Here is a 20,945-nt window from a genome sequence, read left to right as displayed (position 1 = left end):
TTCCTGCTTGGATTTCAGTTTTGTTCCAGCTGTCTGTGCTGAAACATCTAAAACATGCACACCAAGTGTCAGGAATCTTTTTGTCAAGATTTTGCTCTTGAATAGACAAACGCAGACTCATACAGAATGCTGTACTTCATGCTCTGACTGTTATTGTATTAGACAATAATGCACCGTGCTATTAATGTCTGCCCTTCTGTTATGCAACATGATAATAAGGTCAGTGTGGGAATGAAGAGGCCATGGGCTCCCTTCAACTCTGGCCTCATGACCAGCACTCTCTCCTCTCCGCTGCATTCTTTGAGTCTTCCTGTCTCTCTGTTTTCCTGTCTGCTCACGCATCCACATCGCCGTGTCTGTGATTTTTGTCTCTAGATGGAATGTACAGATTTATTGTTGAGTGTTTTCAACCGTCAGACACAATTTGTAAAGTACTTGCATATGTGGGATATTTACTGAGAGAAAGGGATGCGTTTTTGGCTAGGCTGTGTATGAAATAACATCCATATGCAGAGTTCTTCCTTTAAACAACTCCGCACACACACACACACAAACACACACACACTGTAGCGTCCTCCTGCTCGCTGTCTGCAAATTTAGAATAATTGATCGGCGTCCAGCGTATTCAGTATCTGTCCAAGATTCCCACGGAGGATTTTTGCCTGTTTATGTGTTGCTCTTCAGTAGTAATTAAAGCTTAAGCCTCCATTGCCAATATAATATGACAACTTTTTGGTTTCATCTTGGAGGAATCATGTCACTAAAACAGACTGAATGTTTTTCAGCAATTTGGCAAAGCTTAATTGTATTTTCTGGAAATGTGGATATGTTTGAACATTAGCAACTGTCATCACGATTATCACCTCATACTCAAATCATTGGACTGCAGTTAGGATGCATTTGGATTTAGAGGGAGTTCTTTTTTTTTCTGAATTTGTGCAGTGCAGAGAGAACTTGAGTTGCCCTGTGCAGAGAGAGGGTTATTTTCATCCACAAAAGATGAACACAAAAGAGCAATAACACCAGAGAACTACTTTTGTCTGAGTTTTGCAAGTTGGAATGAAAGGCAGTGTTGGGCAAAAAATTCCTGCATAATCGGAGAATGTGCTGGTTGCATTTGTGAAACTTTTACTAGACCAAATAATATTAAGCTGGTATTGTTGTCTGTGTTCTCACCACTAAATGAAAAATTTAACAAGTTATCCAAACATATCGAAGCATTTGAATGGAAATTAAGTGTGTCTCATGTCCTGCTTAGCAGCATGTACTTTCTTTGTGTTTCTTAAAGGTGATGAAACTGCGGAAGTTGGCTCAGCAGATTGCAAACTGTCGCCAATGTCTGGAGCGCTCCAGTGCCCTCATCACACAGGCCGAGCAGAGCTTGAAGGAGAACGACCACGCCCGCTTCCTCCAGACTGCCAGAAATGTAGCAGAAAGGTGGGTGATGTAATGTATAGACATCCGCACCTCGGCACACGCACACATTAAGGTAGAAAATGTGGTATAGGTGTCATCAAAAGGTTCTGAGGCAGCGCCTGTCAAAATCAAAAACCATACCTGATTGCAATTTGGCTGCCATCACCGTCCAAGCATTCTCCTTGTGCAACAATACAGCACTCCCAGCGCTTCTGCAATGCCTGTAACATTCCCTGGAAGACCCGTTATGTAAGCATGTCAAGCACCATCTGCAATGGCTGCCGAATCTCCTAAACTGTGTCAAAACGGGGATCCTTCAACTTGAATTTCATTTTAGGGAAGAGGAAGAAGTCATAGGGAGCCAACTCTAGAGAGCAGGGAGGACCGAGTGCGACGATGTGATGTTGCGTAACTGCTGCGTAAACGTTGCACTATGACCAGACTTACAGTGCAGTTAGAGCACACGCATGCCATTGCCCCTCAGCTTAGGTTATTTGCATTGAATGTTGTCACTCTGACATTCCAGGATTCTACTGTAGAATTTTGCTTTGGCACCTGGACCTCGACAAACAAATTCTCAGCTATCAGGCACATGAATGTTAAAAGAGAAAAGCTTGCTACTAGTACACTGCTGTCCTAATACACATTCCCCCATCTTGGAGATTGTGGGCTTTCAGTAACAGTGCTGTTTTGGTAGCCACAGACCAACATCTTGTCACCAGTGATAATACTTAATGTGCAGATTAACTCATCCCAGACAGCTGACTGACGCACAATGTAATGTTTTATTGTCCGCTCCAGGTTGTGGTTCATGGTGAAACTGCACCATTGCAGATCTTTTTGATCACACACACTCCTGTCCATGTTCCTCCACCACTGTTGGCAGTAGCGGTGTTGATAGTTTCGCGGCATTTCTTGGAGGCATCATGGTAGCAGAGCTGCTTTCTGAGTCAAACAACTTGTCAGTAAGAAAGCTGTTTTATTGATCATGCAGCACAGTAGCATCCACACAAGCTACATTTTTTGAAAGCATTTCTGAGGCAGGACTGTGGTTTGGAATAAAGCTAAAAATCAGTACATGATGCCCCCACCATGCATGGACATAAATGAATAAACAACGAAGGTACTTTCATATGATAGTGGCATCACACACCAATCATGCAGTCTCCACACACCAGCTAGCAACTTGTCAGCAGGTGATTATTAGTTAGCTGTGTTTTTCACAGTTAAATAAATTAGCTTATGATGTGGTAAACTACTTTTGACCAGTTGTGTAGCCTAACTTGCTACATTTGTCAGTGTAGTGATGCTTCATTTGATGTAGTTTAGTGAATTAAACTACACTTTTCAAGTAGCTTGCCCAACACTGCTATCCACGTTTAATGAGAATTCAGTCAAACAAAGCGCATAGTTGTATTTTTGAAACCACTCATAATAGCTTTTGTTTTCTGTTTTTCTGTATGCAGGTTTAATACTGCATTGTGAATGCATTTCAAAAAGGCATTAAAGCATTTTTTAAAAAATGAGAATTTGAAAATACAGTTTCATTTGCACAAAAGTAGTTAAGCTTAAACTACACCTATCCTTGTGGCTTCAGAGACTACTCCTTTGAAAGAAAATCCTCTATTTGTTCCATTGTGCCATGACAGGCTATGACCCCAGAAGTCTCCCATGTTCCTCTCAGATCATTTGAATTACAATGTACTGAAAGATTAATGTGAAATTTTTGTCCAATGACACCTCAAAATACTGCCTACCCTAGCTTTAATGCGTCTCCACGTCCTCTTGCTATCGTAATTTGTTGTATTAAGAGCAACATAGCATTTACATTACTTAACACTTCAGTTTATCAATTAATAATCAAATTATTCTGGCTTTTCTCTCTGTGTCCACTAAATTCAGCTGTGTCATCTTACTGCAGTCTACAAAATAGAACTTATTTTTTATGTATTCGACTTTGTTTGACTTTTGAAATCAAAACTTCAGCCCTACATTAGATTCCTTCTATTAGATTTTTGCCTCTGTGAAATCCAGTTGAGGGGCTGTTGGTGAAATAAGAGTTATATCAAACGTCTGTAGCTCCTGCAATCAATGTCAGGCCTCGGTTGAAAAATCATCTATCACTAAAGGGTCGGCATTGCAGTTTTTCTTCTACCTCATTCATTCCTCTGCTTCAGGCCACTAGCTTTTGCGCTGTCTCTTTTACAGACAAAGACCTTTGCAGAAATCTGCAGCTAGCGTAGCATCTTTTATTTGGCCCTGGGTCCACTTTTTTTTTTCCTTTTTTTTGTCCCTGCACCTGGCCGAGCACTTTTTTGACGACTAGTTTCTCTTAACTGAGGAACAGACGTCTTGAGGACTCGTGCTGCTCTGTACTCCGCTGTGCACTGCAGCGTAACCCTGCCAGCTTACTGATGCTCAAAGCAGGAGTAGGCACAAGTTTCCACTAAGCTGTAGATGATGGAATAAGTGTGTCACTGTGTGTCTGGTTTGTCTGTGCTTTGACAACACCGAGGTAGACATTCTGTACTGGGTGGGGCACAGACACCTTATTGGAAACTGTGCATTTTCTTTTTGTGTTCTTTCACTACTACTCTTCTATATTTTCTGTCGCATACTTTTTCTTGGGTCACTGATTACTTCTACCACCTCTCCCCTCTTGTCACCTCACTTCCTCCACTTCTCACCTTTATCCACCTCTTCGGCACCTTTTCTTGCTTCTCCCCACTTTTCCATTCAACACCTCATGTGACCTTTTGCCCCTCCTCGATACCATGCATCTCTACCCTCCTTCTTCCTTCCCCACAATGTCCTGACCACTCTAAAAGGGTTGCCATGGCGACGGCCTCCTCCCAGGTACTCATCCCTGATGTCAACTTGAATGAGGCGTTCGACAACTTTGCTCTTGACTTCTCGCGAGAGAAGAAGATTCTGGAAGGACTAGATTACCTAACAGGTAAGTGATGCATACTGTCTGTTCAGTTAATTATGTACAGAACAAAACAGTTCTGTCTTGGAAAGAGTAAATCTTTTTTCGTATGTGCTGACATGTAAATACTATACAAGATCTTCCATTTAGTTGTAATATACTAGAGAAAATTAATAGTTCTGGTACCAGCCAACCAGTCTAATGATAGTCTAAGTTGTAAGGAGCTTTTTGGAACACTTGTAAAGATTTACTTTCGGGAAATTTAACATGACCTATTATCTATCTACAGATTACATTTTTACTTATTTTATTTCACGTTGTTCTTTTGTTCTTCTTAAACACGTAGCTCCCAACCCGCCATCCATAAGAGACGAGCTGTGCACCGCCTCCCATGACACCATCACTGTTCACTGGACGTCAGAGGACGAGTTCAGCGTCACCTCCTATGAGCTGCAGTACACGATCTACACTGGCCAGACTAATTTCATCAGTGAGTCAAGTGCAAACACACACACCTACACACACATCCACAGGTATGGTAAAACAGAATATATTATCTGTACTGTACATCACAAGCAGTTAGCAGAGGCCAGGAGGAAGTTTATGTTCACACAATTTGGGATGCATTTAAGCAATAGCCAGGAGCAGTTCTACAACTTATTTATTCAAGGTGTGGCCAAAGGGGATCAAATGCTCTGTTAATCTAGATTTAGGTTTGTGGTGAAACTGGAACCTGGCTCAAATGTTTGTTTTTAAATGTACAAAGGACTTAGATCCTCACTTTCAAAGCACACACCTTATTGACACCCATGATATATAACTAAAACTTCTACAAAGCTACCAGCATTTAGGCTTTTAACACGCTTTGGCAAATGTAAACTGAACAACCCTTTAAGTCATTTCAAAGATTTTTTTTTTTACACAATACACGCATGTGCACGAACCTGGTAGAAGTTGGTTTTATCTGTAGTATTCGCCAAAATGCAAATTCCCACACACTCATGCACAAGCCAAAAAGAAGCACAAAGAAACACACCATCCTCTCTGACCTCTCTGCGGTGACAAAGAAAAAAAGTACCACAATACTTTTAATATTCCGCAGTCTTATCTTCTTATCATCAATATTTTATACAAACAGTGTTGCATAACCTAGATTTTTTTGTCCAGCTTTATTCTTTGTTGTCCTCGGCGCTCGTATTTATAGAGAAACGGAGCTGAGTTATCAAGACTGCTCATTATAAAAATAGGACAGACAGTACATATTGTAACACAGGGGATGCTTCAGATGGATTTACGGTTTTGGAGCGGATTTTTGTATAAATGCTGTGAAAACTCTACGGATTCATGCAAAAAATAAAAATTTTAAATGACAGCTGCCATCTAAACCATCCCATTTGTCCTTCAACTATGGCTATTTAATTTTTATTCTATGGCTGTTAAAACACTGTGGTTTGATATTTTATTTACAAGCAGATCAAAGTCTGTCAAAATCTGACAGACTTAATCTGGCTAAACGAGACCACGATAAAAGTGTTTCGCTCAGTGCTGTTCTTGTCACATATGTAATTAGCAGAGGTGTGCCATACAGAGCAGCTGTCAAATTGGAGTCGTTTCTAGGAGCAAACGGTTACATTTCAGAGCAGATTTCAGATTTAACATAACTTAGATGTTGCTGTATATGCAGACTAGTAAATCTACACCATCAGGTTAAGAACAGAACTTCTTATTCCAAATTCCTTATTTATACATGCTGCCAAAGAGGCTAAATGGATTTTTGTGCTTTTGTTTTTGAAAAGATTGTAAATTACATCAACTTCTAAGAAAGAACTATGTTGTTTTGGATAGCTGATTGACAAACTCACAATACAGTTATAAAAAAACAACATACATGCACAATATTCTTGAGTAGAATTGTGTGTATTTGCCAGCTCTCTGGCTTTTCTAATCAGCACCACAGCTGATTGGCTATTACTGTATAAATGAAAGGGGGAAAAAGACCACTGTGAAGGAGGAGACAAACAGGGGAAAAGGTGAAAATCAGAGTGGATAATGGGGACAAAGGGGAGGTGAAAATTGCCACTTACCAATATGAGGAGGATGTGATTAATGTACATAATCGTCACCATTTAAGTTTGTATACGCACACACAGACACACACAGACACCTGTGACTCTGCTCTTTTCGTCCCCCTCTTTGATCCTTTCATCATCTCATCTTCTCTGTGTAGCCTGACATTTCTCCATCTAACCATGCAACTCAAGTGCCCGAGCCATTTGAAACATCAGGATACATTACAGCTATGATAGACTGAGTGACTCAGATATTCAGCAGTGTGCTGCCACAGAGTCCTCAGAGATTCCTAGGAGAAACTGAGAAAGAGAGAAACCCATTTAGCCTGCCATGCCACTTGAGTTTTTGCCATAGTATTTTTCTCTAACTTTCCAAGTGGCTAAATGCTCCCACTTGAGTGCCGTCCTTTCTCTCTCTTCTTTTCTCGCCTGGCCACATCCTCAGCCTCGGCCCTCTCCCGGGGAATAGAAGTGAGGCGATGGGGTCTCATGAACCCAGCCTTTGCAGGATCATCTGAGCAAAACGACAGAAAAATAGAATCAGCAAGTGAAACCAAATGCCATGAAGAATTGTGAGGTTTGTCACAAAGCCAAAATTGGGAGCAAGTAAAGATGCCTTGTACTGTATCTGTGGCCCTTTGAAAGTTGTAGATAAATGATGTTATTGACCCATTTGTTACCTGTCAGGTAAAATCCTGGATTATCCAGTTATATGCTCATAAATATTTGTTTCTCATTTTACTAGCTAACCAAATGTTATACTTCACAAATTCTGTTCTTCAAGGTAACTGTTGGTTTATGATACTGACGCTTGTAACACCTTCTTGTTGCTGTTCACAGCCTCAAAAGAGTTTGTTAACACTCTTTCGAGGTTGTTAACATTGACTTAAACATTTTTTAGAATATATTCTTGTTCAATAATCACACTTACAAATCACTTCAGCAGTAACACAAAGAGGTAATAATGTGTTGCATGTTGTAAGCCACTTTTTGCTAAATAAATGCATAAATAAACATCATTCAGAGCATTAACATTAATTAAAGATATGTTGGAAAACGTCTCCCATCTGGAACAAGGAAGAGAACATCTGCCATCCGTCTCATAGCGTCTTTGTCAGACACTGGAGAGGTCTCTGACAGTCTATTTGTCTACCCTTCATGTTGAAAAATGAGACTGAATGAGTATCCAGTGCATTTAAATGTGATGCCAAGGAGTTGTGACCCAGTGAGACTAACCTGGACCCCCATTATCGTGTTGTTTCCACACTTACAGTGGTCCAAATTAAATCAGCTTTAAGAGGTGTATGTGGATTTCATACCTTTGGACATAACCATTATAGTTATTTAGTAAGAAAACTGTAAAAAGAAACCATATACACCAAAATGTAAAGCTAATTTTTTTTTTTAAAAAAAACTTAAATTACATCAAAATTATGTGACAATTTGAATTTGGAAAACAAGAAATGCATCCTCCACTTTGTCAAACAGTCTCACTGGTTCCATACATATCAGTATTTCTGCACTGTTCAGCTCAAATAATTGTAGCGTATCTCTATGTGGACTAATAAAACTCTGTACCGCTGCTTCCACCGCCACATGCAAACCTTTATTTTTCGGTTCCTTTTGCTAAACGGGCAATATTTGCCTGCTGTCTCCTCCTGCCACCTGCCTTCAATGTGTACTCCTAAACACTGGCCTGTGGTGAAAAATTAATACGATTATCACAGGTGTGGAGCGGGATCACAGCGAGCGTTAAGTTAGCCCCAGAGGTTGGTAAAAATCTCTCTGTGTGCATCTCGACAGAGAGTTTATTACAGCATTAGCAGGATCCATCTTAGAGGTGATGCGGGATAAAATGATGATTAGGTTTCAGGCACTGCAGACGACCAGTCAGACAAGAGGTACTAAGAAATGTTCACACACACACACACACACACACAGAGGCACGCACACTCTGCTTACCATCAGAAATGAATAGATTTTTACACACATGCACACAGACGCTGTCACCATTAACGCTGTATTGCATCATCAAAGACAAACCCTCTTCCATTCCCAGGATACTTTGTGTTGCTGTTCCTTTCTCATCTGTCTGCTTCTGAGTCGTAGCAATACACACTTACGGTACATATGCATACACACACAAACACACACTTGATGTCTGGATGCATAACACAAGCTGATCTATTTCCTCTCTGTTTGCCTTTTCTTTCTCTTTCTCAGTGGCACGTTCACTTACTCCTCCACCGCACTTTGAAGTCACAATGCTCTCCAAAGCAGCACAGCTTGTGTCAGAAAGCCCCTTTTCAGTGGCAAAAGTAGGAATAGCATATTGCTGTGTGCTGACCTAATTTGATTGAACAAAAATGGAGAGGTGCTACGAAGATCAAAAGCTTTAAAAGTGGAAAGCAGCGTGAAGTCCTTCTCCTTCATCTTTTCCCTGTATCTCTTTTTTTCCAAAGCCCACGTAACATTGTAGCCTCCGTAATTTCTACAGGATGCTGCTAAAACGACAGGTGGGTGGCATAAATTTCAAACAGCAAGGGACAGCTGTCACAGTAGAACAACAGTCTTGCTTCTTTTTTGTGAAGGAATATGGTGATAGGATTTTATTGTTGACAGAGCCTGTGTATTTGTAAGTCCAGGCTGAGATAAAGTCCATTTGCATACGAAGTGGATCATGTATGCAAGGTGGAAAGACGCTTCTGTCACACTTACGGTACTCACTTTCCCTTCCTATCTTATCTTAAAAGGTGTTGAAACTCCCCTTCATGTGTTTTTCTTGTGTAAAAATGTAGCCCTCACTCCAACTTTAAGTCGCCTCCCCTCATTCATTCTTAAAGCCGCCTCACTTTTAAAGGCCTTGTTTGCGTCCCGTGAAGTATTTATATTTACAAGCAGACTCTCTGCTATTACTTATGCATGCTGTTACCATCTCACTCAATAATTCACAACGCACCCTCACTAGAAGGGACAAGGTAAGCATGGCCCTGAGAGCTCTCTCTCCCTTTCAGGGTTTTCATTTCCCTGCAATTCTGCAGGGGAGCGGAGCGATGAGACGACGTTCGGCATTGTTATTCTACTTTCAAGTCTGCAAACATTAACCTCAGCTGTAGTCCTACTAAACAAGATGCTTTGTTTGTTTTGGCAAAGTTTCATTTGAATGCGTTCTGAATTTTTTTCTAGTGTAGCCATCAGTGGCTCTTTCAGAGCTGGCTCTAAAATATTTGCTTATAAAACACAGTTTCTGTCTGGTTTCCAGCTGACGCATCATGGCGCTGCTACTCATACCGTTAGTGAAGCTCAAGGCTTAACTATAAGTGTTAGGAATGACTCATTAATATTCATCTGTGCTCTTAAACAAATTATTGCGCTTTTTTTTGGTTGGAGATGCTCTGTAATCTGCTGCTAAGAGTTATTGATCAATTTCCTCAGCTGTCCTAATGTGAATAAATTCTGTCCAAAAGCCAGCATGGCACTTGCAGTGGAAGATTTCACACTGTGTTTATTTCACGCATCAAGCAAAAGAGCAGTAGAACCAAACTTAGCTCGTCTTGCAGCATCTGTTTCAACTAAACAATAGTCCTCCCCACAACCTTCCACAATAACCCTGCCGTCTTTATTGCAATCCTCTCACCCTGTGTTGAATGACATGTATTTCAGATTTAGAAGTCAGAAAACTTTGCTTCTCAAAAGGCTCGTGGTGATGGAGTAGTGGGTCAGGTAAAGTGCAAACAGCCATGTTGTAAATGTGTAAATTCATTCCCATTATTTCACACAATAGAGGCCAAAGAGGCCTTGGCCCTGAGCTGGGATTTCCTTTTTATCCTTCACAGTCAGCTGCATTTCACAGACTGAAAAGACTGTGTTAAGAAGCAGGTGACTGCAGAGCAAGCATTACTAACCCTCCACTGCAAGCTGCTTGGACTCAAATCCCCCACTAACTGGGGTCATGTTGGTATTGCCCATGTTTCCATACATTTGAACATTGAAGGCGATCACATTCTTTTGCCCCGAGGCGCTCACTTCAGAGAGTTTCTTGTTGGTAATGGCTTACAGTTTCAGTTTAGTGAACACACAGCATTGCCTCAGGGGAGCCTGTCATGATAAACCTGATGGGAAGGTAATGGGATGGATCAGTATGTACACATAAATGTTGCATAACATCAAGAGCTGTGTGGTCTCCGAGCTTCTTATTGTGTGATGACTCACTTGAGGTTGCAAGGAAAAATAACGCTCTGCTCTGGTTGGATTTGGTGGTGGTGGGGATTTTATTTTCCTCTTTTGAACATCACTAAAAAAAGACTCTCAGCAGGACGCACTGTAGCTCTGCTTACCCCGAAAGCCTCCACAGAACCTTGTTACTCATGCTATGTGTGTGTTTGTTTGTGTGGCTCTGCCAGGTTTGTACAACTCTGCAGACAGCTGGATGATCGTACCTAACATCAAGCAGAACCACTACACGGTGCACGGCTTGCAGAGTGGCACCCGTTATATCTTCTTTGTCAAGGCTATCAACCAGGCAGGAAGCCGCAACAGTGAGCCAGCCCGCCTCAAAACCAACAGTAAGTGAAAGCACATGTGACATCTGCCGGCTTTTCTATGAATATTTACAAGCCTTGTTAATTTTGTTTTTGATATTTAATACAATACGAAGTTTTCTTCTGTCTGTGGCAGCTTTACAACGTAACTTACAGGCTGAGTGCTCAGAGCTTTTCCTAGAGGGTTGTCTTTGATTTATTAATGAGCGCTATGGAGCAGATTTAGAACTCATTTAGATTAAATTCTGATTCGCAGTAATAACATTTATACGTTACTTTGGGTTTCCAGTTTGTTACATTTTCTGTCCAGAAGATGTATGTCAAAGGAGGAACCTGTGACAGTGCCTGCAGTCCTTGAAATATTTCTGTCACAAATCTTCAAAAACATTTCATTCCCTGTTTCATAAGAGCTTCACTGAATATTTTTAGTCTAAGATTATGAGCAGTTAATGAAAGTGAATCATATTGCACCATTTCTTTTCAGGTATGTTCTTGGAAGGTGGTTGTCGTCCTCCTCTGATGTATAGAATCGAGAAGCTGCTGATTTCACAGCCGCATCTTAAATGACAAAAACATAAATTGGATATAAAAACAGTTTCCAGTTAAAGGCATATATAAGCAAGATACTAAATAACTAAAAGCTGCCAAAATGCCGCTGTGAATAAAGTTACTAGTTAAGATATATGTTGAGTATGAATAAATTTGAATAACCTAGCTATAGTTACAGTGTCTGGAAATGCCTTTTGTGTACCCCACATGCATATTGCATTAGTGAAATCAACAGGGTACTGGGAGATAAGTATAGTGGATTAAAATTTAGGAAGGCACAAATGTTGCAGTGTCGCATTAGAGATGCTAAAAGGAAGACTAAAAGAATTTTGTAATACTTAAGATGGCGACTCTATGACGTGTCTCACCTTTCTCCATTAAAAAAAGTGGCTTTAAAACAGTTGAAGTGCAAAAAATCAAATCAATCGAGTTGCTGCTGGTTATTCTATGCATGCGGTTTTAACCCACAAGAACCCACGGTGACACCAGTGCAACAAGCATTTTGAGTGCCCCAGTCTGTTCTTGTAAAGCTTTATGTCTGACCTTAACTCATTAAGTCCTTTAAGGAAAAATGGGTCTGGGTTTGGGCTGCTCAGTGGAGTACTGGTTAGCACTTTCGCCTTGTAGCAAGAAGATCCCTGGTTCAAATCCCGGCGTGGGCCTGGGATTTTTCTGTATGGAGTTTGCATATTCTCCCTGTGCATGCGTGGGTTTTGTCCGGGTACTCCAGCTTCCTCCCACAGTCCAAAAATATGCTGAGGTTAATTGGTTACTCTAAATTGTCCGTAGGTGTGAATGTGAGTGTGATTGTTTGTCTGAAAATGTAGCCCTGTGACAGACTGGCGACCTGTCCAGGGTGTCCCCTGCCTTCGCCCAAGTCAGCTGGAATAGGCTCCAGCACCCCCTGTGACCCTAGTGAGGCTAAAGCGGTGTATAGAGAATTGATAGATGGATGGATGGAGGGTCTGGGTTCTTATGGGTTAATGTTAGAGTGATGATTTAAATTTCAATTTTGACTCTCTGCCTTTTCATTCACATGTCAATGTCTTATTAGCCTAAAATAATTGTCTGGGGGCAGGTGCTGAGTGACAAGACTTGCCTATATGGACTTTAAGTATCACAGGGCTTATGTTCGTACACCATAGATACAAGCAGAATGCCTATTTCGATCTTGTTTCATCATGTCACTTTTTTAAAATAATAATAATATCTGTACTTGTATAGGGCTCCAGTGCCCCCCGCAACCCTAATGAGGATAAAGCGGTCTATAGAGGATGGATGGATGGATGGATGTACTTGTATAGAATTTTAAAAAAATATTAATAATTGTTACAAATTATACAGATTGCATAATTAAAGAATGGAGAGCCAAAATATGCAATATGAACAAGAATAAATAGTAATGTCAAGTGCACATTTTTTTGCACGATACATTTAAGACAAGTGTCAAGAACCTTTCACTAAAAAAGATTATGATTGACATTACAAAAGTACCATAGCAAGTGTCAATATTGGTCATGAGACCCTATTGTGTTTTTATAGTGTTATTTTACCTGATTCATTTATATGATAGGGATTAAAACCCTACATAAATTATATTAAATCCTACTTCATCAGCCTGTAGTACATACAGTATTAAGGCTGAAACCCTATGTGTTATTAATTATGGAGAATAACCTAACTAGCTTCTAAGCCACAGTACATTGAGCTTGATGATAACACCTGCTTTAACCCCCTCTGTGAGTATGTATAAGGCCTCATGTTAAATGAGCTTTTTATTTAAGTCGTTTTGCATATACAACTGATGTCCTCTGTCTTCCTTCTGCTAGCAGCAAAGGCTGGTAGCATAGCCAAAGTTATCAGTTGTCTGCGTCACATGGTTCATTTAAAATGTGCTAGTAGCAAAATTCAGTCCACAGTGCGTAAGAGAGCTTGTCATTACGTATTTTACTCTCTTACACACCTGTCAGCTTACAGTGAGTTCAGCAGCGGCTCCACTTTCATTTGTACCCCTGCAGATGTTGCAGGGATTAAACCTGCAGCACACCAAACACCCGCACCTCTGTCACTCGTCTTTTGGAGAACTGCAGGCTGTTTGCCCCCTTTCATCGGTTGCTGTTTTTTTGCTCTTTGTTTTGGTTTTGCTTTTTTCCCCCTGTGAACACACCCCTACTTCTTTTTTCTCAGTGAATTTCTACACACTGGGGAAGCTGTCTTTTTGGTATCTTCTCTTCTTATTTCTACGTTTAAGGTTCCTAGCACAAACAAATAAGTTGCTTTGCGGTGCACGTCAATTAAGTTATTTTTTTTCGCTTTGAAAAGATTATGTTTAATCATCACCCTCTCTACCTTCCTGTTCTTTTTTTGGTTTCTTTCCTCCCAGTTTCTCCCTCAAGTTGGATTTTCTGCTGCACAATCTTGTCCTAGTCTTGAACTCTGAGTTTTCTCTGATATGCTTCCCTTTTTCCGCAGTTCACAGTAAATAATAAAAGAAATAAGCTACAGTAAGTAAAGGTGAACAAGATGTGAGCAAATAAACAAATTAACTGCATAAAACGAGTGATGCTGGCCGGTGCATGTTCAGTTCAGACACAACTCAAAAAAAACATGCTCTTAAAATGCTAAACAAATCCACCGCCTAACATATGATTAAAAAAAGATGATGCGTTTAGATATACATTTTAAAAGAGTACAAGGGAGACGATATGACTGTACACATCATCCACGGTCTGCTTTGTGAAAACATTGCCTGGGCTCAGCTGTGGCACATCATGAGTTAAAACCTCAGCGATATAGCTAATTTAGGATGTGCCCTGAGGGGGCTCAATAAAATTTTAAAATCAGTCTTAAATTGCTGCAGTAGTGCAGTGGAGCTAAAATGGACTTGATATGCCGACTCCTCTTAGCTTCTGTCAGGAGTCTCAGTGTGGCATTTAGGATTAACTGTAATCTGGATGGACTCAGCAGTTAAAATAGGTATGTGGGAAACTGTCACAGTCAAGGGATCACTCCCACCCTGGTCCTCACTCACCACTTGTTAGAACATCATATAAGGGACAAGACTAGAGACCAGGTGGGGCGTTCTACCAACAAGGGGCCCAAATAGTTTAGCATACATTTTATCTTTATAGTTTTAAACTTTTGTATTGCTCTTTTTAAATATGAAGCCATCATCATCTACAAAAATCAGATCTGTAATTTTTGGCTTCAAGTCATAAGATAAAGCCTACAAAAAAAGAAATACAGCTGGATGTAACAAACTAAACTGCTGTTGCCTGTATAATAACTGCTATAGAGCTAGTGCAATAATTTATCCTACATTTTAAAAAGAAAACATTGTCTGGATACAGATGAGTAAAAAACAGTATTTTTTTTAACAGTGCTTTTTTTCAGTGTGAGACGAAAAAAGCAACACTGTGGTGGTGTATCATCTACAGTCTATTTTCTGTAATTATTACAAAAATGTATCAAATGCTCATGTGGAAATAATGTAACAGCGTGATAGGAGTTACTCATCGTGAGAATTATCACTCAAATATCAGTGAAATCTGCAGCTCCTTTCCAGTTAGTGACGCCTGTACTCGCTCATTCCCATGAGCTGCTGGAGAACAGAAACGGAGCTAAATATTGAACATACAATCACCAGACATAACACTTATAACTCCTCGTGAATGACATTGTTGCCCTGTAACCGATGGATGTGTCATTTTTCAGCATGTGTGGTAACAAGTTTGACGTATCGGTTAAAAATGTGACGTTCATGTTCTGTTCAAAGCTTGACTGCTCCCATCATGTGGACAAAAAGTCAGTGATTGCAGGTTTAAAGGACAAGCTTCATGTGCTTTATGCTATATTTGTTCAAATTTGATTAAACATTAGAATCCGCTGGTGTCACACAGTTGATGTTCATCTGGTTACGGATCAGTTTAGTAAAGCAAGAAATCTGCAGTGATCCTCTGAAATACGTTAAAGTAGAATGTAGCTGTAAGCTTAGAGGACACACAGGCATACTTCACATTTTGTTCCTTTTTTGTTCGTCCGTTTAATGTATTTTTATAGTTAGTGCTGATAAGGGGGTTGTAGAAAGTGCTACCCCTCTCCAGCAGTACACCTGTTCTTCCACTGTACGTGATGCTGCCATCTGGTACTTTGAAGTGAACCCTTCATCCTTTAACTTTTGCCAAGACCCGCTTTTGCTGGGTTTATCTCTGCATTCAATACAGTGTAATGGAGCTTTATTGGCAGGACATAAACAATACTCATGCTGCCATAAATGATTGTAGACAGTTAAAAGAAATTATATTTCTTTTTTTATTTTACACTTTAAATACAATGAATGCATAAAAGTAGCAGTGATGTAGACAAGCAAGCACAAAACTAGTTACTTACAACACATAATATGCAGAAGCACATCTGACAAGCACATGGTCTGACTTATTCTGAAAGTTTTGCTACATTTCTGTTTTATCAAGGATGCTTTTCTTTCATGTTACACCAAAAGCATCGCAAAGGAAATGTGGTGAATGTATGTACAGTAGACGTTAAAGAAGGCATAGCTTGTGAATTTTATCCTTTCAAATGTTAATCCCGTCCGATATGCCAATAAATCGATGCTATAAACTTTTGTTTTCGTTAGTTTTTTTTGTTTTCTTTTTTTTTGTTTTTGTTGTTTACCAGGTAGGTCTTCTGTGGGTCAGACAAGGAAGAATCTGGGTGGCCAATGAAATCACAGTGTGACAGATGACCTCCTTAAACAGTATTCATTTCTGTCACTTAGGAAATGCTTTTTCAAGATGCATTTTTACATAAATATTTTTGCACGATGTTGAATGCATATGTGTGTGTGTATATACATATATATATATATATATGTATATATACATATATATATATATATATATATATGCAGCACCAGTGTGTGCCAAGCTTAAAGGGAATGCTCCCTGTCCCTCTCCCCTCCACTCCCACTCTGTCATCACTCCTCTGGCAGCCTGAGCTATCAGGGGGGAAAACTTGTCCACCCACAGCCAACAATGGAAGGTTTTGCCTGTGATTGGCAACCGGCATTTCTCTCTGCTGTAATGGCTTAGACAAGCCATCAAAATAACACAAAACACACGAAAAAAAACGCTCAATATTTTTATCCCCAATTGAGGTTTTGTGGTTTTCATTATGGCACCTGTACCTTGTGTGTTTGTCAGACTCTTCTTGTGTCTTTGTCTCTCATTCATTCCCTCATCTCTTCTCTTCCCACTGTTTTCCTCCCTCTTTTTTGTCAAAAGAATTGGTATTCAGATTAAAGCGCTTCGCTCGTCTATTCTGGTGAGGGCGAGTAGTGTTTTGTATTAAAAATGGGTCACAACAAAAGTGATCGCAAATATCTCACTTTGGCAGGCTCATTAGGTTCTTCCTCTTGACTCTGCTGCTCTATCAGCTCTAGTAGCAAGCTTTTGAACTGAGAACTACAAGTTTCTTGCCTTGCACTTTAACTCGTTCTTTCTGTCTGTGACTCGATTGGAAGGTTTAGCTGTCTCATTTTTTTAAAGATGAGAGGCTGTGCGGGCTTTTAGCCTAAGCTCATCATATTTTAGGCAGAGAGCAGCAAAGCAAAGAACGCTGTGACATGTAGCACTGCTAGATACTGGAAAGCCATGCGTCACAATCCTGTCTTTTCATAGAGAGTAACTCTTAAGTACATCCAAAATAATGCACTATCTGTGTGGAAGATACATGTGACTGCAGCTAACTGTGTCAGCATGGCATCATGAAAGTATTGGGGGGGATTTTTCAGCTGTATAGAGTAAATTAGGGTGGCACAGTGGTGCAATGTTTTGCACTGTTGCTTCACAGCAGGAAGGTTCTGGCTTTGAACCTGATCAGGCTTCCACTCATTGTCTAAATACATGCATAGAAGTTTAGTTAGTAACTCTAGATTGGCCATAGGTATGAGTTGACGGTGCATGTTTATCATCTCTTTGTGTTAGCCCTGTTGTGGACTGGAAACCTGTCCTGGGTTTAAAAAATGTCCGCTGGGATAGTCTCCAGCTCTCCATGACCCTCTAAAATAAAGCTGCTAATGGACGGCCAAATGGATTGATAATGTAAATTACTGCACTGGAAATTCTAAACATGCAACTAAAACTAAGTAAGTCTTCAGAGTTTTAACAGAATAACTTTCATCAGAATATAATTCTTCAGAGGACAAAATTTGCAATCTAATGCAATGCACTGAATGCGCTCAAGTTCATTCAAGTGTCTGAAGTAATATATTACATCAAGTATCATCATCAGTACTAAAAGATGCTTTATGGGACCTGCTTGAATTCAAGTGCAATAAAGGATTTTGACACAAGCTTGATGTTTTCTCCAGGACTTGAGGCGTAGTTTAAGTCTTTTCTTTTATGAAATGTCTTATCATGGCCTCAAACCCTCCATGTTCCTCCTTTATGTCCTTCTCTAACCCCTCTCTTGGCACACTGTCCTGTGTTACCCCTGGCTATGGCATATGATCTCCTCGTCTGGTGCCCTTTTTTCAGTCTTTATGCCATCTGTCAATTCATCCCAGAGATAGTGCACCTTTTGGTCTCAGCAGAGACAGCCATATTAGCCCACAAGACCTTGAAAATTAGTTTAAAGGCATTCTCCTTATCAAAGCGGTGCCCAGACAACACACGGTATTGAAGAAGTTATGAAAAATGAAAGTGTATGATGAAGATTTGTCATGGTACAGGGGCACATTTAGGAAGAACTTCACCAACTTTAAACATTAGAGTGATCTGAAAAATATCTGGAGGTTTGCAGTGGAGTTGCTGTAGAGATTTGGATCCTTTTTGTTTCAAGCAGTCCGTTGTAAGTGCAATGTTAAGTTGGTGGAGTGTTCGTGTCTCGTGCGATTCAGTCGGGTTGATTGAGACAACATTTAAAATCATGTCTTAGAGCTTTCACAGGCTTTTTAGGTCGCCCAAGTGAAACCACTCGTTGAACTCTTGAGTGGCTGAAAGTGAACGGTGGCACTAATGCTGTAGTGGATGGAGGTATCACTGTGCTGTTAGACGCTCATATCCAACATGTGAAGTAACTCGCAGCTTCCTGAAAAACATATGAATTAAGAATGACAAAGAAGAAAGCGGTTAAGAAGAGAGAGAGTGTGTGCACACATGCATGTGTGCATATGTGTGCCCTTTTATTGCTATGACAACACTTCTGCATTTACCTCGAAGCCAACTGTGACCAGGTCTCTACACGGCTATCTTCAGAAACGAAGGGAGCAACCTACAGAGTATGAAAGTGGATGAGAAGTGATGGATTGAGAGTGAGAAAGGGGGAGTGTCGAGCGAATAAAGGACACCAAATAGCTCTTTGCAGGGTTGAGTGTCTGCAGACGTGAACGCCCTCAGTCCACTGCTTTTTAGCCATTAGTACAGCCCAGGGTTAGCAGCAGTCCACACACATGCACAAAATTCCATTGTGCTAGTCCGGTTACAATTCAGATTTCCGCAACGTGCAGAAGTGGTCCTAAAACAAGCAACGAGTAATGATAATTTTTAAAAATCAAAGGCAAACTAAATGCATTTGTTTTCTGCAAAAACAAAAATATTATTAAATTCTCCAGTGGTTTTATCACTGAAAATGCTGGTTGACCACATATTTAGCATTACGTTTGTGTTTAAATCGCTATATTTTATTCATTCGTAAGCATGAAATTGAATTAGGCTTGCATCTGAGTTCGGTCACAACTTATTAGAGTGGTGGCTGACAGAACAAGAACCCACATTAATTCAGACAGCCTTTATGAGACTATGGCCTGTTGATGCTTTTTAATTGGATGTCTGTCTCCATAATGAATTCGTAGCAACAATAAACAAAGCTGCAGATGAAGTAGGAAACTGTTAATTTGGGGCAGAGAAGCAGATTCAGATTTAGAGTGAGTGCTACCTCCAGGCTGAGCAGATTGGTCTTACTGTGTTATCATACAGTGTCTTTATGATTCTGTAGTGTCTCCGCTCTGAGCTTAGTAGTATTCCACACTGCAGGCCACAGACTGTCAGGTCTGATCACAGAAAGCAGGCTGCACTGTTCTGAGTGTCTGATTTGATTGCCGGTGCAGGTGGAAGTCAACTACAAGAAGTGATTTCCTCGGCTACAAATTCAGCACTTGTGCCCAGACCATGAACAACCTTTTTTCTAAGTCGAAACTCTCTGTGAAGGCTTTTGATGTAAAATATTCTTTCACTTTCTCCATGTGCTCTGAGAGTAGATTTCAGTAGGGCTGTTTAAACCTTTGCAGATTCACATATTTTCCACGCAGTCTGACAGGTGATAATCTGCTCGGACTGAGGTGTGATCGTGTGCTTCCACAATGACCAGCACCTTTACAATTCCAGCACCCTGGCTTGACATTTGCACCTGTCCCATGTTGTAAATCCTTCAAACATCAGCATCCACTTTTGTCCTTTTGTAGTACAAAGCTGCAGGATAGTGTGAAGGAGGAGTATCAACAACATAAATCCAGGCTTAAATGCGTCTTCATGTAACAGCTCTATTGTTTCCAAAGTAAAGACTGGGCTCTATTTTGAGTGAGCATATTGTTTGTGGCCAAACAAACGCTAATCTGAATGCTTGTGGCCTTCCTTTCGGCAGCTGCTTTGCTGACAGTCAAAAACTGGTGGGCTTTGACTTCACAGCCTTCGTCATTCTGTTGGTAAACTATTCTGGGTATCCATATTGTATGAATGAAGCAGGAAGTGGGCAAACATTCTAGAGAGTTTGTGTGTATGTGCATATATGTGTGTTTTTGCTCAGTCGCTGTATGAAGTGAGCAGCTACAATCCAGAGTGAAAACATTGCATGTCCCCTTTTCCCGTTAAAGGACCTGCAATAATCTTTATCTAGCATGCTTCTCTGATGACAGGCCTCGAGCTACCATGCAGCCCCTAAAGTAAGCAGTCAGAGGTGGGGAGGAGACAAGGGAGGAGGCGATGAAGGACAGGAGGACATCACTGTATATGGTGCTTGCTGTGCATTTAAAATGTCTTCGGTTCAATCCAAGTGGCAACCTTTCTTGTATCTCTGTGCCTTTGCGCTTTCCCCACATGTCCTGTCAAGTAAAGGCAAAAAATGCGAAAAGAAATATTTTAAAAAGCGGAAAGAAGCATGAGAAGCAAAGTAGTTCTGACATGTTTCCATGTCAGCGACAACCCTGCTTTTAAAGAGATCAATGTGAATAATAGGTAGAGCAGCACTTCTTGTAGGTATCAAAATAAGACTCAATAAGTGATCTATTGGAAATTTCTCTGCAGTTAGCGCAGAAGTTTTCAGAACTTCATATTTGTATCCACTATGCAATGCTCTCTGGGAGGCACAGGATTGGTTCCAAAGTCATTTTGCAGCAGGAGACGACAGAAAATCAAGCCAAAATCCTAAGAACAGTTTTCCGCAGCT

At 40.4% G+C, this 20,945-nt stretch overlaps 1 protein-coding gene across 5 annotated transcripts in view; it reads left to right on the top strand.

The window, feature by feature from the left end:
• Positions 1-20,945, top strand: part of mid2 (midline 2) — a 154,037-nt gene that overhangs the window by 122,298 nt on the left and 10,794 nt on the right. For all 5 annotated transcript variants that reach the window (XM_022188985.2, XM_051954265.1, XM_022188973.2 and 2 more), the window contains 4 exons: positions 1,289-1,437; positions 4,245-4,372; positions 4,692-4,835; positions 10,818-10,979. In XM_022188985.2, the coding sequence (XP_022044677.1) occupies positions 1,289-1,437; positions 4,245-4,372; positions 4,692-4,835; positions 10,818-10,979 (583 nt within the window). The remainder of the gene's footprint in view (positions 1-1,288; positions 1,438-4,244; positions 4,373-4,691; positions 4,836-10,817; positions 10,980-20,945) is intronic.

The sequence above is a fragment of the Acanthochromis polyacanthus genome, chromosome 10, assembly GCF_021347895.1.
Source record: "Acanthochromis polyacanthus isolate Apoly-LR-REF ecotype Palm Island chromosome 10, KAUST_Apoly_ChrSc, whole genome shotgun sequence".
Taxonomy (NCBI): domain Eukaryota; kingdom Metazoa; phylum Chordata; class Actinopteri; family Pomacentridae; genus Acanthochromis; species Acanthochromis polyacanthus.
This window is presented reverse-complemented; position numbering and strand designations above follow the sequence as displayed.